Here is a 19,458-nt window from a genome sequence, read left to right as displayed (position 1 = left end):
GGTCCAGCAGATTGGCACAGCTGAGTCACTCCCTTCCCATCCTGAGCTGGCAAGTTCCCAGCAAAAGAGCCCTTGCTGGGAGGAATCAGCACCTACCAGTTCCTCCTTCTAATTAGGATGTTTCTCCAGGGTCACAGGTGCTTTTTCTCTTTATTAGCCACTCCTGAGAAAAATAAGAAAAAGCTCTAAGCCAGCTTAGGGAAATGAACCTGGTGTTTCTGGGCTCCCAATTTACCTGTTTCTGAGCCCTTTCACTGTAAATTTGTCCCACAAAAGGGTGTTACAGCTGTTGATTTTGGAAGCCCCGAAGCAAAAAGCAGAACAGTTGGGTGAATGAGGAGATCTGGTCTCTATGCCTCTGTGTCACGCAACCAAGTCGAGCCCAGGACTCTGGGATCCTGGGAGGGGTGGTCCATGGCATTCTCTCCAGCATCCACTGAGGAGGGATGGAGATGTCTGAGGTTTTCTGGGAGTGGTGGAAGACATGGACCTCAGTTGCATGATGATCTCCTGGAGGTATCTGGGCTTCAGCTACTGCTGGGGTTTGTAGATGCGCCCCAGGTTAATCCTTTAGGTAATACGCAGCATCAGGTCACAGGCAGGGGTGGTGCTGTATGCCTTGAAGTGTGGTGTCCCAATAGGCACTGCATCCGGAGCTGCCACCTTGCAGACACCTTGGCTAGGGCTGAAGCAACTGGAGGGATCCTTGGCCTGGGTGGGATGCTGTGCTCTACAGGGAGCTGCGGGGAGAGGGACGTGATGTTTGAGCTCACACCTTGCACTTTGGCAGGTTGAGGACAGATTGGGCTCTGGAGATCAGGCTCCTCTCATTTCTCCTTGGGTTGATGTTGAAACACGACCAGGCTTGTACCCAGATCCCACTCTGCGTGAAGGCTGACTGCTTTTGCTACCTTCAGTGGCAGAGGGTGTTTTCAGCGCTGTCCCAAAACGAAGGAACAGAGGAGGATGGGGGGGGGACTGATAGCCATCCCCTGCCACCACTGACAGCAATGGCGAGTACCAGAAACAGCCAGCTGGAAGCCGTCGCTACCAGCTCTGTCTGACAAGCTGCCTCTAATCAATGCCGTAATCATTTCTAAGCCCACATTAATAGCGAGTTGATTAACACGATGGTCCTGTTCCACAATTCATTAGGATGAGCTCCAGTCAGGAGGGAATCGATGGGGACTGATGGAGGGCTGTCTGACCTTTCCTGGCGTTCTCCCAGGGGGAGTCTGGGGTATCGTTGTTAGCACGCCTGGAAAACACCAAACACTCTGAAAGTGGCTCTTTTTCATGGCTCTGTCTGCCCAGCTTCTATTGATCCAGACAACTCAGGAGTGCCAGTGAGCTTGCAGTACTGATGGCATCATTAATATTTCAGTGTTAGAGCAATAAAAGCCCTGGGCTGGATCATTGCTGGTATCTAAGGAGTTGGGGGACCCTCCAGAGACAACTCTCTCTGCAGTGTTATAGCTTTGTGGCAGCAGCCAAAAAAAAAAAAAGCAGAAGGCTTTGGCAGCTGGACAAGGACCAAGGATCAGTGCAGGGGTTGTCGCTATGGCCTCGCACTTCCTGAAGAGCCTCTGTTCCTGCAAGGTAGTTGTGTCCTGTCCTGTCCCACCCCAATACTCGCAGCTGTCTCCGCAGGACAGTGATTTTTCAGTATAGTGGAATGTAATTTTCCCCATGGGAGCGTTGGGTCTTTTTCCTCACTTAGGTCATGATGCTTTGGGAGCTGGTAAGTGAAGAAGCAAAGGTGTGGAAGGTCAGTCACATTGCTGCAGCTGAACCCGTCAGTACTTGTCATCTATCAACGACATTCACTACACGTGGCCTCACAGCCAACCCTGACCATGCAGGAAAACCACGTTGCCTTCACCCTCAACAGCAGCTAAGCTGGGGTGGGGCAGCTTTCTTGCTGTGTGCCTCTACATCCTGGTTCTAAGTAAAATACAGATCCTCCTATCACCTGTGCATGGCTGTGCCCATTTCTGTCCCAACTGTTGGATGGATTTTCCATCCAAAGCAAAGCTGGTGGTGTCTGCAGCCATGAAGGACTATGGACTTTAGGAGTTATCCTTCGCTTGTGCCTGTCCCACTGGCAGTGCAGATGGCAGTGACACCGAACCTGTGCTCCCTCAGCTGCTCTAGGGTTTCTTCCACCCCAGGCCCTCTTTTCCTTCTTCCAGCAAGTCATCTCCCTGTGCTTGCTTGGATGAGTATGGTAGCTCTTGACAAGAAAGAATGGAGACCTTGTGGGGTTGGGGATTTCACTTTTCCCATTTTTATTTAGCAGTGTAGGTGTATGCACAGTGTCTGGTCCCTGTTCCTTGCCACCAGGTAGGTGAATACAACACTTGTTCTTGGGCCAGGTCACACCAGAATCAAGTAAAAGAAGGTGCCTTCTCTTAGTGGTATACTACTGACTGTAAAATGAACAAAAATGTCATCATAAAATAACCATCCCTGGTCAGGCTGAGGACTCTTCTGCTCCAATAGCCTGTTTACAGCACTAGATGCCAGCAGATGTCCAGGTGGAATTATAAGAAAGAGGACAAGGATCTTCAGCTCCATCTTCCAAGGCACAATTAAGTCCAAGCTATTCCAGAAAATGCTAATCTCATCTGCATTGGAGGAACTGGATCCAAAATCTCGCCCCTACAGCCTTTAAACAAGTCCACCCCTCCTCATATTCTTCTTTGTCTTTGATATTGTCTGTGTTAGTGCCAGGATGAGAGCCAAACCCAGCAAAAAGGGGAATAACCTAGGTACATGTGCCTCCTCTCTTGCAGGTCATCCCAGACTGGAAGGAGCAGGAGTGGAATCCTGAGAAACCTGAGAGCTACGTGGGGATCTTCCATTTCCAGTTCTGGCGTTTTGGTCAGTGGCTGGATGTGGTGATAGATGATCGCCTGCCCACCCTCCACAACCAGCTCATCTACTGCCACTCCAACTCCAGGAATGAGTTCTGGTGTGCCTTGGTGGAGAAGGCTTATGCCAAGTAGGTACTTGGGCAGCTGCAGAACAAACTGGGACCTGGGCACCCTCTTTTTCCTGTCTGTTCATTCATCAGCTGGTTTGCACCAGTGGGAACAACAGCTTTCCTGGGGAGGAATAGGGTATATCTCAGACAGAAACTGTAAGAAAAAAACCTTCTCTAGCCTTAACTTAACCTCAAAGCAAAATATTCTCCAACTCCATGTATAAGTAACACCTATCCTAGGGATTTCAAGTTCCCTTTACTTTGCCTTGTGACAGCAAGAGTGCTGCAAGCAGCATGGGTCTTATTTTTTCACCCTAGTATGCTGTCCTCACCCACTGAAAGTTTTATTACAATTTTCTGCTCTCCAGGCTGGCCCAAGAACTGTCCCAGACCCCTTAAAATTTCAAGCCAGTGTTGTTGTACCATCTCTGTCACCCTCTTTCAGGTTGTCAGGCTGTTATGAGGCCCTGGATGGAGGAAACACAGCTGATGCCCTGGTTGACTTTACTGGTGGGGTCTCTGAACCTATCGACCTGACCGAAGGGGACTACGTCACTGATGAAGCCAAGCGAAACCTCCTCTTTGAGCGTGTGTTGAAGGTGCACAACCGGGGAGGCCTCATCAGTTGCTCCATCAAAGTAAGCAATGTTATCTGTATGGTCACGGTCTCATGGGAATAGGCATTTTGGGATGTGGTTGTCTTACACTGTCAAAAACTTCTAGATCTGATAAATTACGGCAAAGGGTTCCTACTTCTTCTTGTGGATGGCAAAAGAAGTCAAGCTGGATGCCAGCTCTCTTTATTACTCATTGCTATGTCCAAGAGCCCAGATTCATCCCACCACCCTTTAAATGTTAGGAGAGGATTCACTTCCAGAGAAAGGCATTTTGGTATCTGCATCCAGACTTCTCTACAAACTGTGTGCCAGACCTCCATCAGTAGAATAAGATTTATTGTTTGACAGTATGGGATCTCAGAGACCTCCTGCAGCAGATGAAGACCAAAAAGCACCTAAAATGGCATCTGGTAAATCTGCCAAGGCAACTGGCTGCCTCTCGGAGTATCAATGCTCTTCTGTTTTTGTCTCAGAGAAACCTGAGCTCCCTCTTTTCCCAATCCCTGCAAAGGTGGTCACATCCCCCTGGTACGAGCACTGTCTCTATCGCCCTACCCAGGCCACGTCAGCGGCTGACATGGAGGCCCGCCTGGCCTGCGGACTGGTGAAGGGCCACGCGTACGCGGTGACAGATGTGCGGAAGGTCCGCCTGGGCCACGGCCTGCTGTCCTTCTTCAAGTCGGAGAAGCTGGACATGATCCGCATGCGCAACCCGTGGGGCGAGCGGGAGTGGAACGGCCCTTGGAGTGACACGTGAGTTAGGATGGGCAGCAGCAGCACCTTTTTGTGGTGGAAAAGCTAAGTTGGAGCAAGCCTTGAGACATGAGACCATTTGACTACACCGACACCCGTGGGAAAACATTGTACGGGCAGTTGTGGGTGACTTCAACCCATGTCCTAAACCTCCTATTTCACTAGGGTAGGTTCATTCCTTGTCCTGGGGTCCCTGGCAGTCAGCAGGAGGGTGGCTGAGCTTGGCAGACCTTCTCATTAAGGCTCTGGTGGGTGTTGTGATGAAATTATCAGCATGTTCACGCTAGTGAAGGATGATTATAGCTCACCTTTGCGCTCCTGGTCTTGTTCCATCAAAAATAGCACTCAACATAATCAACCTCTGCCACCACTGACCGCTGCGGTGTCTGTGGATGGCACGAAAAACCCAAGGGTTGGTGTAACCACAGCCTTTGCCCAGAGTCCATTTAGTTATCTGCACTGATAGGGTTTTGATTTTACTGGGCAAACAAAATCTTTCCAAGCTGGATTCTGGTCCAGGGATCAGGTAGTTGAAACTCCAAGCCATGCCCCACTCCCCCCATATTTGGAAGATGAGCTAACAGTGCAGTTGCATGGCTGGAGCTTTATACAGGCCTTGTGCCCTTGACAGATCCTGCTGAGGCCAAGTAGCCCCTTGAATTCTTGTGTGTCCCCTTGCCCTCCCAGTAATGATCCTGTACTCTTCCCACAGCTCTGAGGAGTGGCAGAAAGTGAGTAAAAGTGAGAGAGAGAAGATGGGCATGACAGTGGAAGACGATGGAGAGTTCTGGTGAGTCCTACCTGGGTTTGCCACCGTGGCCCACACCCAGAGTCCTCCCACCCCATGAAGCGGGTCATTTCCATGCATACAGCTGTCCAGAGCAAATGGCCTTCCAAGCCCTAGGGTCTTTAGTGACGTTTCTTCCTTGAGCCCACGGGTGCTGTGGGTGGCCATGACCGTAGGATTGCAAGCTGCTCTGTATCACCCAGGGACCAAGCCATTTCTCCAGGGTACTGGGAACCTGTTATGAATGTGCTGAACTTAACCGCCTCACCAGGTCCGTTTCAGTACATGTGTGTGGAGGAAGGGCCACTGCTCTGCTTCTCCCACTCCAAAACACATAGCTCTGTTGTTTAAACTGAAAAAGTATTTACCACATGCGTGTAGAACAGTATCTCCATCTCTTTTGTTGTTCATCAGCCATCAGAGGCTACCCACACACAGTCTCTTAACAGGTGATCAAGAAAATCCTTGCAGTTCAGGGGAATGAAGGTGCATAACCCAGCCCTGTCCTTTCCCGACTTAGGATGACTTTTGAAGATTTCTGCAAATACTTCACGGACATCATCAAGTGCCGTCTCATCAACACGTCCTACCTGAGCATCCACAAGACCTGGGAGGAGGCAGTGCTACATGGGGCGTGGACCAGAAACAATGACCCCTTGAAGAACCGCTGCGGAGGCTGTATCAACCACAAGGACACCTTTTTGCAGAATCCCCAAGTGAGTCGTGGAGCAGAGGACCTTCTGGAGGCTTCACACGTACTTCCAAGTGTTTAAATCTGCTACAGGGATCTAGAAGGCCAAAATGGCTACCAGACCCCTAGTAGGTTAAATGTGCTCATGATCATTCTCTGGCTGAGACCCCTGGCACAGCATGACCAGCATCCAGGCCAACTCTGTTAACCTTATCCCTCTTCTCAGGGAAACTGCATCCAGGCACCTGGTATAGAGCATCTTGGCACACGCAAACAAGCAAACTGGGTGGTAGCAGTGTTGGCTGGTGCCAGTCAAACAGGACCAGGAATCATGTCCAACAATTTGGATGTCTGAATGATCAAATTCCAGTTTCTTTGCCCAAACCTTGGCACTGTTAAATTTGCAAGGACGGTTGTAGTCTATAGGGCCATTCTCTTGTAGCTTGGCCATCAGAAAGTGCCCTATTCTGGAGTTCATCTCCTGGAACAAGTTCTTCTGTCCTGCCCTGCTCTGAATTGGGATTCTCAGTAACATGAGACAAGTTGTTGTGAGACCTGCATCTAACAGGCAGACAAAGGATGGTCTAGTCCATTGAAGGAGTTGTCATCAAGGATGTGGGAGAGTTGTTATCTGCTCCCACCTCTGTATTAGCCTTCATCTTAGGTCTCTGTGAACATCAGTTCCTCCTTCCGTGCCATGGAGGACTTCTGGCAGACTGCAAGGGGTGAAGCTCTCTGGTATGAGACTGCATCTAGACTCCTTGGATTCTGCTGAACAATTCAAAGACTGGATTTACCAGTCTTTTCTAAAATCAGCCAAAAAGGTCTTTGACTTGACAAGATGATACCAAGTCCTGAGTGGGTGTGGGCTCTCAGTGCTTGTACTGAAGCCAGGCTGTCCCTGCAGTGTGGTGGGTTAGGAGAAGCAGAGATTAACTCCACTGTGTGTCCACTCCCACCCATGCTCAGGGATCCTGTCTTAGAGGTCCTCCCTCACCTTCCTCCCTTTGCTTCTAGTACGTATTTGATGTGAAGAAGGCAGAAGATGAAGTGCTGATCTCCATCCAGCAGAAGCCAAAAAGGACCAGTCGCAAAGAGGGCAAAGGAGAGAACCTGGCCATAGGCTTTGATATCCACAAGGTAGACCACAGGTCCTGCATGTTGGCCTGAATCCCCCTTGAATTTGTTAGTGGTAGAGTGATACATCAGTCCTGCATAACCACTGGTGTTGTTCATTTAAGTATTACTGTGGGTGCCCCTGGGGTGCCTTCAGCACAGCCTGACCTCCTCTAGAGATGGTGAGAGATTTCGGAGGTGAACAGTGACAGCATGGACAAGTTCTCCTTGCTAAAAACAATGGTTAGTCTGTTATCTCCAAATGTTGAAATCCATTAGACTGATCATAGAATCACAGAATGGTTTGGGTGGGAAGGGACCTTAAAGACCATCTAGTTCCAACACTCCTGTCATGGGCAGGGACACCTTCCACTAGACCTTCCACTAGATCCACTAGATGTGTTGCTTACTGGGTCCCCAGTGTCAAGATGTTATGCAAGGGAGAACAAGTCCCTGAGCCAACAGAGTTGAGAGAGCCACATCCAGACTTGTTTTCCATCCAGCTCAGGTGGGATCATTTTGCTGGTTCTCTTAACTCCATCTTTCCCAGCACTGTGGGGTCAGTCCTTGCAGTCCAAGGTGGATACCAATACGTTGTCACTCCGTGCTGTTCTGCCGACCTTCCTGCTGTGGTCTCTGCCCAGGTGGAGCTGAACAGGAACTACCGCATGCACACCCTGCAGCAGAAGGTGGCCAGCTCCATTTACATTAACTCCCGGAGCGTCTTCCTGAGGACGGACTTGAAGGAAGGCCGCTACGTCATCATCCCCACCACTTTCGACCCAGGTCACATAGGCGAGTTCCTTCTCAGGATTTTCACAGATGTGCCTTCAGATTGCCGGTAAGGAGCAAGAGTAGTGATAAGGAGGAGCTGGATATTTGGAAAGAGCCCTGTGCTTTTGAAATGTGGTTTTCCTGATGGGAATTTGTTATAGCCTTGTCTGGAGATGGTGGCTGGCTTCCTTTCAAGGGTGACCAAGAGACAGGGCATCGTTACAAGTCTAACCACAGACATGCAGACAAGCTCCCAGTCTGCATTTAATCATGACATGGGAGAGCATCCCAAACCCGGGATGAGGAGATCAGAGTGGGGAGCAGAGTCTAACAGTGGATAGTTCTTCCCTCCTGCTAGAGCAAACTCTCTGCCCCTGGGGTAAGGCTGGGCACCTCCCAGAGGCCACATGTTTTTCCCTGCAGAGAGCTGACGTTGGATGAGCCACCACACACCTGCTGGAGTGGGATGTGTGGTTACCCACAAGTGGTATCCCAGATCCATATCCTCGCTGCAGCCGGGCTTAAGAATCAGGACTCCCAAGGAGGTACTGGCCTTTTACTGCCTGTTGTCTAGTCGTGGAGTAGTTGGGAGGTGGTTGTTTCAGTTGAAAAGTGGGTGGTTTCATGAGGTGGGAAGTTGCTGGGATTTGTTACGTCCTCAGATATTTTTTTCAGTGAACATGCCTGATTCAGGCATAGGAGGAGAAAGTCCATGGAGAATCAAACTCACTTCTTGCTGTGGACATGATCTTGGAGCTGTTATATTTAGGCTGTTGTCTAAGATCCTTGGGAGATCCTTCCAAAACTTTACCACAGCCCTTGGCAGTGGTCCTATAACAATGCAGGCTTTCCTCCTGAGTATGAGCAACTGTACAAGTCAGGAATCCTATTTAAAGGCTTTTTAATAGGAAGGACAGAGAAGCAACAGAGCAGGCTGATATGTCTGGGTAGTCTTCATCACCAGAGACTGGATAAATGTCTATCAGTAGAGGGTAGGTCAAATTTAGCTCATTTTGGGGTGATTTGCATCGAGGGCCTCTCCCTCGATTTTCTGTAAGTCCTGCTTCACTCTTGGCTCCTAGGAGCCCTCTGAGATGACCTCAGCCACCACCAGCACAGTGCAATGTGTGTCTCCCTACTTGGTCCTCTAAAGATTCATTTTCATGGTCCTGCTGTGGTCTGATGCAAACTTGACATCCAACACATCTCTTGCATGACCACAGCAGCACTGTGTCTCACCATGTCCTACAGCCACACAGAAGCCCATGGCAGGAGCCTGGTGTTCCTCCTGGCACATCTGGACCAAGGAACACAAGGGTAGTGGTGACTTTTACTGGAAGATTGTTGAAGTAGGGATGAAAGTCATAGAGGTTGTGATGAAAAAGCGAAAGCCTTTCCACCATGGTAATGGAACAAATCCTAACCTTTCTTGTGAATCTCCTGAGACAAAGTCATGTGTTGAATGTGGAAGGTTTAGCCAGGTATTTTCAAGCCAAATTTGAAATATAGAAATTGAAAACTTAAAATCTAAAAAAAAATAAATTAAAAATGTAATTAAAATATTTTTATTTCACCCAAGCATTATTATCAGAGCTACGTACCACTAGAGCCCTGAAAGTGATGAGCAGGATCCTTCCTTAAGGCAGAGATTATCCCAATTTGCTCGTTTATCACATGCCACAAAGGGTGACCTCCTCCCCTGTCTGGTGTTTGGGGATGGAATCTTGCCCTAGGTAGGTTGTTTCTTGGCTTGCTCAAAATCGCTGAGTGTATCTGTAGCAATGCAGGGAAAACTGTAGCCAAAAGTCTCTGAACTGTTCACAGAAATAAGGAGATTTATCTTTCCTTCAGACAAGGTTACATGTGGGTTCTGGAGCCATAAAACATTTTTTCAGAAAGAGACTGCTGGGAATGGCTTTTTTCCAGCTCTTTTCCAGCTGTTCAGCTCCCACTACCAACAGTCTGCATGTTCATTGCTTGCCAGTGCAATAGCATCTCTCGCATCTCCCAGCCCAGGCCTTTCACACTACTTTGGAAACAGTGATTTACAGATGGGAATTTGGCTCTGAGTGATGGAATATGAGGATTTAATGGGACATCCCAAAAGAAAAAGCTGGTTTGGAAAAACAGCTGTGAAATCCAGCAGCTGTGTCTCACCCGGGGAGCCAGGTCCCTGCAAACAGGCGGCTAGCAAGGAGGTGGTCTGGCAATCAGAGATGTGGTTCTTAAATCCCTGGCTCTCAGAAGGGGTAGTTTGTTCCTTCTCATTTCCACATTTCCCTTGGACCAGAAAACTCATCCACCTGGTCAGTGTTTCCATCATAGCCACTAAAGGCCATGCTAAGGAAATGCATTCTGGCAGTTAAATTTCCGTAACAATAGCTCATTCTCTACTGAAATTCCCAAAATGAGCATTTATTTTGTAAGGGGAATTTTTTTCCCTCTCCTGGAAGCTCAGAACCATCCAGCTGTGGGCTGGTAGTCTCTGAACTTCATAACTTTACTCTCCATCTTTCTGGCCTGCTTGTTCTCCATGAATGTCTTCTTCCAGCTGGGATATTGCAGTAACTTCCCTGTCCTGCTTTCTCCTCCATTTCCCACTCATTTCCCTTGGTTGGCCCTCAATGCCCAATCTTTCTCTTTCCCACGTCTCTCACTACCACCAATGACCCTTTTTGGCATTTTGATCTTCTCCCTGAAGTCTTGCCCACAGCAAATACTGTAAGAACCATTCTTCAGCTCTTTAAAATCATTTTAAATATAATTCCATCCTAAGGCTCTCCATTCATTGCTTTCACACCAAACCTTCCCGGTACCCAAATGGTTTGAGATCCATTTTTGGATCTCATAAATTAGCACATTTTGACAATTTTGGCTCAGCATTGTACCATCTCTCTTCTCCTTGACCACCCAGCATTTTTCTTAGCACAACATTAGTCATTATACTGACATCCCCTGCATTATTTGAGTCCAATTAAGTTTAGGATTTGTGCATAGGGGAGAATAGCACTGTCGCTGCTGATGTTATCACCTTAAAGTAAACCTTAAGTTATCACCTCAAAGTGAAACCAAGGTTAGCCTGGGTTGGGAGCATATGAGCTGCAGTAGAAGCAAGTGGGTTTTTGCAGCTTGACAGACCTTGCCTTCTTGGTGTTTCCTTGCATGAAACAACCTCTGTGAGCCTGTTTCTCTTCTGCATGGCTTTATTTCTCCCTGCCTTCAGTACAGCAACTCCCAAAACGAGAGTTGAGCAGAGCAGTGTCTTCCATGAAAGATTTAGCCTAAAGGTCAGGAGCTCCAACTTTGGAACCCTCAACATAATAAGAATATCAACCAGCTGGGGCAAGTCCAGAGGTGCTGGAGCACCTCTGCTGTGGGGACAGGCTGAGAGAGGTGGGGGTGCTCAGCCTGGAGAAGAGAAGATGCTGCGGAGACCTTGCATGGCGTGGGGGGGCTACAAGAAAACTGGGGGGGGGTGGAGGTGTGTGGACACTTTTTACAAGGGCAGGTGATGACAGGAAAAGGAGTAACAAGCAGGGAGATTTAGATTGGATATCAGGAGGAAGTTCTTCCCACAGAGGGTGGTGAGGCACTGGAACAGGTTGCCCAGAGAAGCTGTGGATGCCCCATCCCTGGGAGTGTTCAAGGCCAGGCTGGATGAGGCTTGGAGCAACCTGGTCTAGTGGAAGGGGTCCCTGCCCCTGGCAGGGGGATTGGAACTAGACAGTCTTTAGTGTCCCTTCCAACCGAAGCTATTCCATGATTTTATGATTTTGAGTGACGAAGGATTGTTTATGTAGAATATGGGGTCAAGGAAGAGGTGACCATTTCATAGGGACAGTGTCACCTAACAGAAGTGAGCCTGAGCCCAACAGCTGGATATCATGGATATCATCTGGGCTGTGATGAACTCTCTGGCAGATATCCATCTCTTCTGGCAAGGTATGGAGGAAAAGTGGTGCATGACACCCCTGGAAAGGGCCTCTGAAGAATTACAGGAGCTACAACGAAGCAAAATTTCTCTTTTCTCTCCCCAGGAGCTGACCCTTACGTGATCATAAAGTGTGAAGGGCAAAAGGTTCGCTCTCCAGTGAAGAAGAACACGGTATCTCCAGAATTTGATGTGAAAGGGCTCTTCTACCGCAAGAAGCCAGGACAACCCATCATTGTTCAGGTACCTGTCAAGCAAACAATGAGCTGAGGGATGGAAACCATCTCTCACTTGGACCCCTGCACCTGCCCTCTCCTCACACTGTCCACAGCGGGTCTGTTTCCCAAGGCTGAGCAGCATCAGTTCACACAGCTCAACCTCTCACCACCGTGTCTGAGCGGTGACATCTGGTAAATACATGTCCTTCACCCCACTCACGTGCAGAGTGAACCCCCCCCACCTCAACCACCTCCACAGCTCCAGCTCAGAGCAGGTCCCAAATAACCCCTTCTCCCCTCCGCTGCATGAAGGTTGGCTGCATCTCTCAAAGAGCCGCCCTTACGTCTGTTTTGTTTCCCCAGATCTGGAACCACAACTTAATAAGCGACGAGTTCTTGGGCCAAGTGGTACTCACGGGGGACCCCAGCGACCGGCAGTCGGTGCATACGCTGCATCTCCAGGACAAGGGGAACAGGAGGTCAAACGATCTCTCCGGAACCATTGCCGTGAGGCTGCTCAGCAGTAACATCCTCACTAATGTCTGAGTACTCAAGGACTCTTCTTCTGGTGCCACATACGTGTATATATACATGCACATGTACATACATATATATATATACACACACAGAGCCTACCTACCATCTGCAGAGTGTATACTATGCATGCATTCCACTCGAAGGAGCCAATCTTGTGTTTTCAATGTTAGAAAATGGTGCCTTTTTTGGGGAACCGCAACAATACTTCTGCCTGCATCCTCTGCAGCCCCCATCGCTGCCGCCTGGCCAGCGGGATCGCTGCGGGCACGCTGTGTGTCCTGACAGACAGAGCACAATGCCCTGAGGCTGTTTGTTTACACAGGCTGGTACGCACGTGCCACCACACACACGCGTGGCCGCCGCGGTCCCACCAAGCCGCTTAAATTCAGCGCATCCTCAACGTGTTCTGCTTGGGTTTAGAGTAGTGCGCGTGGAGTCGTCTCCCGTGAGCTGCCGTTTAATCGCTTCTTTGTGGAGGCACCTCAGCAAAGGAGAAGTGGAAAAATAGATTGGGGGCCTTTTGGATGTTTTTTGGGTATGGGTTTGCATACTGCGACTGGAAGGAAAATGCTCCGAGGCAGTCCCAAATCCACAAGGACGAGACTAAAGGCTCCATCGTTTTAGGGACAAGCTGCCTCCTCCCGCGTCTTGTTCAATCCCAACTCTGAAGGATACAAAGACAACTGTTTTTTGGGGTCAACCTTTTGAATCGGTCTGGACTCAGCTCCTGCGTGTGCCTCTCGAACTGCCGCGGTGCCTGCCGTGTCTTCGTGCAGTCCCCATCCCAAGAGCTCACCCTGGGGTGGGTTCTCTGCTGGGGCCGTTCAGTGTTTAGCTAAGAGGAGATCAGTTCCTCTGAAGGCCAGAGTGTCAGGTCCGAGGGATGGGGAGCTTTGCTTAAGGGCCTCCATCTTTGCTGCATACCGTGCGTCATTTCTCAGTGCCTCGCTTTCCCAAATTTTTTTTTTAAATAGTGGGATTTTAGCTTGTGCTAGGAGAGAGAATAGGAGCCCTGCTCCCAGTGCAGCCTGAAAATGCTGGGAATATTTAATTCATGCCGGTTTCCATCCCTCACCTTTAATTTCCAGTCTCCTGGCCTGGAGGAAGAGTTGCCCAAGCGCTTCCTCCAGCCTGTGTCTAGGGCCGTGCTCCTTTCCTGTTTACCATGGAAACTGGGCTCATCCTCCTTCTTCCACTGGGTGGCAGAATCCAGCTTCTTATAAACCATCCCAGATAAGCCAAACAACAAACCCTTGTCTGGCCTTTCAGCAGCTGATCAGGGCAGGTTTCAAAGCATTTTTTTCTCCTGTTTTTTGTTGGAATTTTTTATTCATGTGCCTTTAAAAATGGTGCAAGTTAAGGGATTCTTTTTCTGTCAGATTTTCTAACAAGCAGTCACCTGCATACAAGTGGAAATGAATACACAGGATGTAATCTTGTGATCTTGGTAAATTTTGGGCCTGAGCAGAGTCCTCTGCCTAGAAGGACAAGTGAACAAGGAAGCCTTCTCTTGCTGTAGGAAGTTGGGTTTCTGTTTGTCCTAGTAAATGCCCATGTTTGTGCTGCAAGTCTGTATTTTTTGTTGAAGTCCCTAATGATCTACTAAGTCTGTAACCTGGCAAGATATTCCCCAAAGTCACATCAGTTTCCAGCTCAATCCTTGGCACATCCGGAAGCACAGGGTACAACTTCATCGATTTTTGCAGGCTGTTGCTCCACTTTCCTCATCTTTGGGGTTTACCTCCTGTTATTTTGAGTTGGGTTTTTGACTAAATTGCTTATTTCCTTAGGTCTTGTTTTCCAGGGTTCTCAGGCAGGCAGTGGCCCACAGGATGCTTTTTCCAGGTCCCAAGTATTCATGGCTTGCACTGAGCACCCTCCAAACTCCTGATGTCATCATTGAGACGTAGCTTAGTTCGGCATCTTGCAGAATTGGCTGAAATGCTCCTAGTTTTGTAAAGTGACATTTTGACCCCACGGTCAGAGCAAATCCTTGAATTTGAGCAGACCTATTCAGAGGTATTTTGATTTTATTCTGGTTTTGTTTATGGGACTCATCACTGAAAATAAAGGGAAGCAATATTGTGGGGCCAGAAAGCATGACTTAGGTCTTAGGGGAAGATCTCACAGACTCATATTCAGAATGCTATGTGAGAGGAACTGTAATGCCCAAAGATACCTCACCTGGCTGGAAGAAGACCTGTTTAGCTAAAGGAGAACATCACAGGAGCTTTGCACCATCGTCATCAGCTGGGGGTTGCCAGCCTGCCTGCATTAGCCTTGCTTTCTCAGGAAATCAGGCTATGGATAGCTTCAGCAGAGAGCCATTTGGGCAGGAGTGCCCCAACGTTCCCCAAGGAACGGTGCTGAAGCTTGCCGAGGAGTAGCAGTGCACCTGTACCCATGGAAAGCCTCCTTCCTTCCTACTTGAGAGAATCAAGCCATAGTGAGAGGAAAGGCAGCTTTTTAATAGCTTCTTCTTCCAAAAAAGAAATTCATCATACTATATCAGGACCAAAATGTCTTAATATTAGTAATATTTGTGCTTTTTTTTGAAAATATTTGGCAAGTTAAAGCAGAGCCTTCTTCCCCCTACATTTCCAATGGAATAACAAAAATCATCTTTGTTGATTTTTGGTTTTTTTGGTAGAGTGGATGGGGGAGGGCAGTTATTGAAACGCCATTCTTAATGTTGATGCCTTTTCTCTTTGAATGAAGTAATCAGAAATATTCAGGGTTTTCTGTTGTCTGAGGGGAGGGCAGGTCTGATAAGCACTTTCCAGTCCCTCCCAGGTGGTGTAGGACACATCTCTGATTTATTTTCCATTTCTTTTGTTAATCATTTCAATGGTTGCAAGTAGCCTGCCGTTACACTCTGTGAAATCCTTTTCTTTTTGACGTCTGCCTGTTGAAACAGGCTGTCACTTGTCTTTATCTCCGAAGGCACTGACGTGTCACCCTGCACAAGATCAGAGAGCGGTCCAAACAGAAAGCCAACGTTGTACAGCTGTAAACCTCCTATAAATAAATTGTGTATATTTTATTCACACTCCCTGCCTTTAAACCGCTGTGTTCTTCCAGAATGCTTTTGATGGGCACAAGGTGGCTCTGCAGAGCCTTTTTCATTTGCTTGATTCACTGAACTCCATTCAAATCATTTTCTCTGCGGACTTTCAGACTGAGGCAAGGCAATCTGCATGAAGGTTTCGCACAAGGTTACACTCACGTTCACTGGGAAAAGACACAGAGGGGAAGAGCGACCTCCTCCTATTGGCAGGGAGGTTAGAACTAGATGATCTTTAAGGTCCCTTCCAACCCAAACCATTCTATGATTCTATGATTATAAAACCTTTGCATCCCATGCATCAGAGTCACCACAATGCAGGCAGCTTGGGGGTTTTTGAGCCTCACCTGACTTGGAAAAAAAGCTCTGCAGATTGCTAAAAATATATATAATAATAAATTACAGACAAAGCAGCAGGAGGATGTGACTTTCGGATGGCTTTTCCTCAAAGAACAAACCTGCAGATTGCATGTTGGGAACAGTTGAAAAGAGAAAAGCCTGTCCCTGCACATGGGAGTCTCCAGTAACACACAGCCCCAGGGCACTGGTCCCAAGTTCTTGCTCCCATCTCAGCTTCCAGCTCCATCATCAAGGTCTTTGTAGCACGGAGGAGCTGTGTCTTGCAGCCCAACCTTAAGAGTTTGGAGCAGGCACCTGGAAAAAGCCTTTTCATTGTGGAGTGGGGGCACCCATTCAGGTCCTCCTGCTCCTGGGATCATCCCCTGGGACAGTGTGTCACCAAACCCTAGGTAGAGAAATGAGCATCCTACCCCTCTGCTTCCATTACTGAAATAGCTTGCAAGGACCATTCTTTAGGGGAGAGCGTCACAAACAACTCAACCTCACAAACATCCTAATACTCTCTTGGAGGATGTCCTGAGCAGTAGACACATCTGAGCACCTGGGGACTGTCATACTTGTTGCTGGATATAGCACAAGAGCTCTGGTGTAGGCTCTTGTAGGCATGGGATGTCGTGCTAATGGTCTCAAGCTGCACCAGGGAAGGTTTAGACTGGACGTATGGAAGAAGTTCTTCACCGAAAGGGTTATCACGCACTGGAACAGGCTGCCCAGGGAGGTGGTGGAGTCACCATCCCTGGATGTGTTTAAGAGATGGGTGGATGAGGTGCTGAGAGATATGGTTTAGTGGCGGACAGATACGGTTGGACTGGATGATCTCTAAGGTCTTTTCCAACCCAGTGATTCTGTGATGCTATGATTCCCCACCAGCACCCACATCTCCATTTCTCTGTTACTGAAAGTGGAGGTTGCTTTGCAATTCTGCCTGTGCCTGTGCTGGTGGGACACACCACCACGTGGACTGGTGGACAGGGATGCTGGAACTGGTGTGGGAACCCAGACATCAGTGGGGAGATGTAGGGAGCGTGTGCGCATTCCGAGACCAGCAGCAGGTAGTAGAGTGATGCACAGCTCCAGGGAGGATCCAGCCCAGGCTTCCCAAGGTTCCTGCAGCATCTCCTCATCCCTCCAGTGATGCAATCTGCCAAGGATTTCTGCTCACTGACATTAAACCAACTAAATTGGCACTTCAGAGTCTTCTTTTGACCTTCAAGAGCATCTTCATGGAGGAACAGACATGCTGCCATGAGGGTGGAATATTTCTCCTTGGCATTGGGTCCCCTACAGCCTGCAGTTTCCCACCCCAACACTGCTATACACTCCCCCCCTGTGTGGATATGAGCATCCTGCTGCTCAAAAGGACCAGGGATTACCAGCAAGAAGGGCTACAGAGGCAGATGGGTTTTCAGCAAGGGGATGGCTTCATTGCCTGTTCCTCAGAGCTGCTCAGGTGCTGCCACATCCTTGGCCAATATGCCAGGTATTAAATACCCAGGGATTAGCCTGTGATTTGCAGCCATGACAGTATGCTGAGGCTTCTCATGATCATCAAACCCCACCTCCAAACCCATCAGGGCCGGCAGAGGAGCATGTCCAGCCCTATGTCCCTGGCAGAGCCTTCCTACGCACCCGTGGGACATTGTGGGCACAAGAAAAGGCTGCCCAGGGCTGGACTCCTTCCAGGTGCATCAGATGCCATCAGAGCAAAGCAATTCCCAGGCACAAACAAATAAGCATCTCTTATATTTTTAGGTCACTTCTAATCTGTGATGATTTTGTATTAGGAGAGAATACCTGAATATTGGTATCAAAGTATTCTATATAGAGTGATTTATGATCATTAATTGATAGGTAAAATCATAAATAAAGGTTTCTCTTTACCTATTTTGCAACCTTTGATATTTTTAAATAGCAGTTTTGCAAAACGTGGCAAACCTGATTGATTTTTTAACACCACTTTCTCACTAAATCACGTGCAAACTTCTTTTGGTGGCTTAGAGCACACAATAGAAAAGGAATGTAATACCCTCACGAAATGAGGACTTCCAAAATACTGCACTTATTAAAAGGAGAGCAACCCTCCTGGGTTCATAACACATTTACGAATGGTTGATTTACCCCCTTTTATTGTTGTAAAGAGACTTTTGAAGAAATTAGATTCAGGATGTGTTTCAATACGTAGGAGAAACTGGGACCTCAAACATAATTCTAGGCGAGGATTTATTACGTTTGTTCTAGCTATGCTGGTCAGTCAAATGGAAGATAGTTATGCTTAAAATAGTTTAAAAAAATTAAAAATAAAAAGAAATTGTTCTGCAGTAGAAGAGAAGCAGCTGGGCTGTATCTGCCCTCGTATCCACACAGACCACACGGGCACAGTGAGTAAGGCTTGTGTGAAACCAGGCATGGCCCCAGGTGGTCCTAAACCATCTGTTGAGCTTAAAGTCACAGAATCACGGAACGGTTTGGGTGGGAAGGCACCTTAAAGCCCATCCAGCCCCACCCCCTGCCATGGGCAGGGACACCTTCCACTAGACCAGGTTGCTCCAAGCCTCATCCAGCCTCGCCTTGGACACTTCCAGGGATGGGGCATCCACAGCTTCTCTGGGCAACCTGTCCCAGTGCCTCCCCACCCTCTGCAGGAAGAATTTCTTTCTGTTATCTAATCTAAATCAACTATCTAACCTAATCAACTAGAGCTAAGTCAACTAAGTCTATTCATAGCTCGTTCCCATGAGAGGGTTGGGCAGCCGTGGGGAATTTCTGAGGGCGAGGGGACAGGGTGGCTCTGACGTGACTTTCTGCCACATTTTGAGCTGAGCTTGGAGGAAGGGGGCTCCCTCTCATTGCTCCTTACTTCTGCAGTATCACCATAAATATTGGCCGCCCTGATCCCCTGGATTGCTCCAGGCCCCCTTGTTCTAAAGTGGAGCTTGGGAACACCTTGTGTGTTAACAATGAAAGAAAAAAAAAAAAAAAGGGGTGTTTTGCACCATTCACTAGCTAAAACACTGTGCTTTGTTTTGAATTAGACACCAGCTCACCCAAGTGATGTTTCATAGCACAGTTAAAAGCCAGCTCCACCTTTCTCTTAGAGACACTACCCAGATTTGGGCAGGGACTCACCAGGTCAGTGAAGCTTCTAGGCAAAACCTCAGGTCTGAGTTTCCTGGTCCTCAAGCGTTTTTCTCTCCCAGTTTCCACCTTTGCAAGCACAGGCTGGTGCATTCAAACCAGAATGCTTGTCAGCTCCTGGCTCCAACCCTTGGGACCTCAGTGTGGTCCCTTGTCCATCCCCGGGACCTCTCCACATGGGGCAGGGGGATCCTCCCAGCCATCCCTTCGCCCAAGGAGCCAAAGGGCTCTGCGCAAAGAGGACTTGGCGGTGCAGCTTAACCCGCAGCAGAGCTCCTCGCGGGTACCACGCTGCGGGGCAGCGATGCGGGAGGGCGCATCGCTGGGGGATGGGGATGCTCGGCGGGCGTGACGCTGGCGGTGTCCCCGGGCTGGAGGTGTCACACACTCACCCTCCCCACTCGCACACGCCCTCCCACACCCCCCCACGCACCGGGGGCTGGCTGTGTCCCGGCTCCTCCCCCGCTAAGAGGCTCAGGGGCGGGCAGG

The 19,458-nt window shown here is 48.7% G+C and overlaps 1 protein-coding gene across 1 annotated transcript in view; it reads left to right on the top strand.

The window, feature by feature from the left end:
• CAPN5 (calpain 5) overlaps window positions 1-12,419 on the top strand; it is a 40,803-nt gene extending 28,384 nt beyond the window's left edge. Inside the window, exons 3-12 of the mRNA XM_010160590.1 lie at window positions 2,796-3,004; window positions 3,432-3,624; window positions 4,163-4,356; window positions 5,069-5,146; window positions 5,664-5,859; window positions 6,852-6,974; window positions 7,595-7,791; window positions 8,148-8,269; window positions 11,762-11,898; window positions 12,237-12,419. Coding sequence (XP_010158892.1) covers window positions 2,796-3,004; window positions 3,432-3,624; window positions 4,163-4,356; window positions 5,069-5,146; window positions 5,664-5,859; window positions 6,852-6,974; window positions 7,595-7,791; window positions 8,148-8,269; window positions 11,762-11,898; window positions 12,237-12,419 — 1,632 coding nt within the window. The remainder of the gene's footprint in view (window positions 1-2,795; window positions 3,005-3,431; window positions 3,625-4,162; window positions 4,357-5,068; window positions 5,147-5,663; window positions 5,860-6,851; window positions 6,975-7,594; window positions 7,792-8,147; window positions 8,270-11,761; window positions 11,899-12,236) is intronic.
• The last annotated feature ends 7,039 nt before the right edge of the window (window positions 12,420-19,458 follow it).

This window comes from Eurypyga helias, unplaced genomic scaffold (genome assembly GCF_000690775.1).
Source record: "Eurypyga helias isolate BGI_N326 unplaced genomic scaffold, ASM69077v1 scaffold11520, whole genome shotgun sequence".
Lineage (NCBI taxonomy): Eukaryota > Metazoa > Chordata > Aves > Eurypygiformes > Eurypygidae > Eurypyga > Eurypyga helias.
The sequence above is the reverse complement of the archived record's forward strand: the minus strand, read 5'-3'. Positions and strand labels throughout refer to the sequence as shown.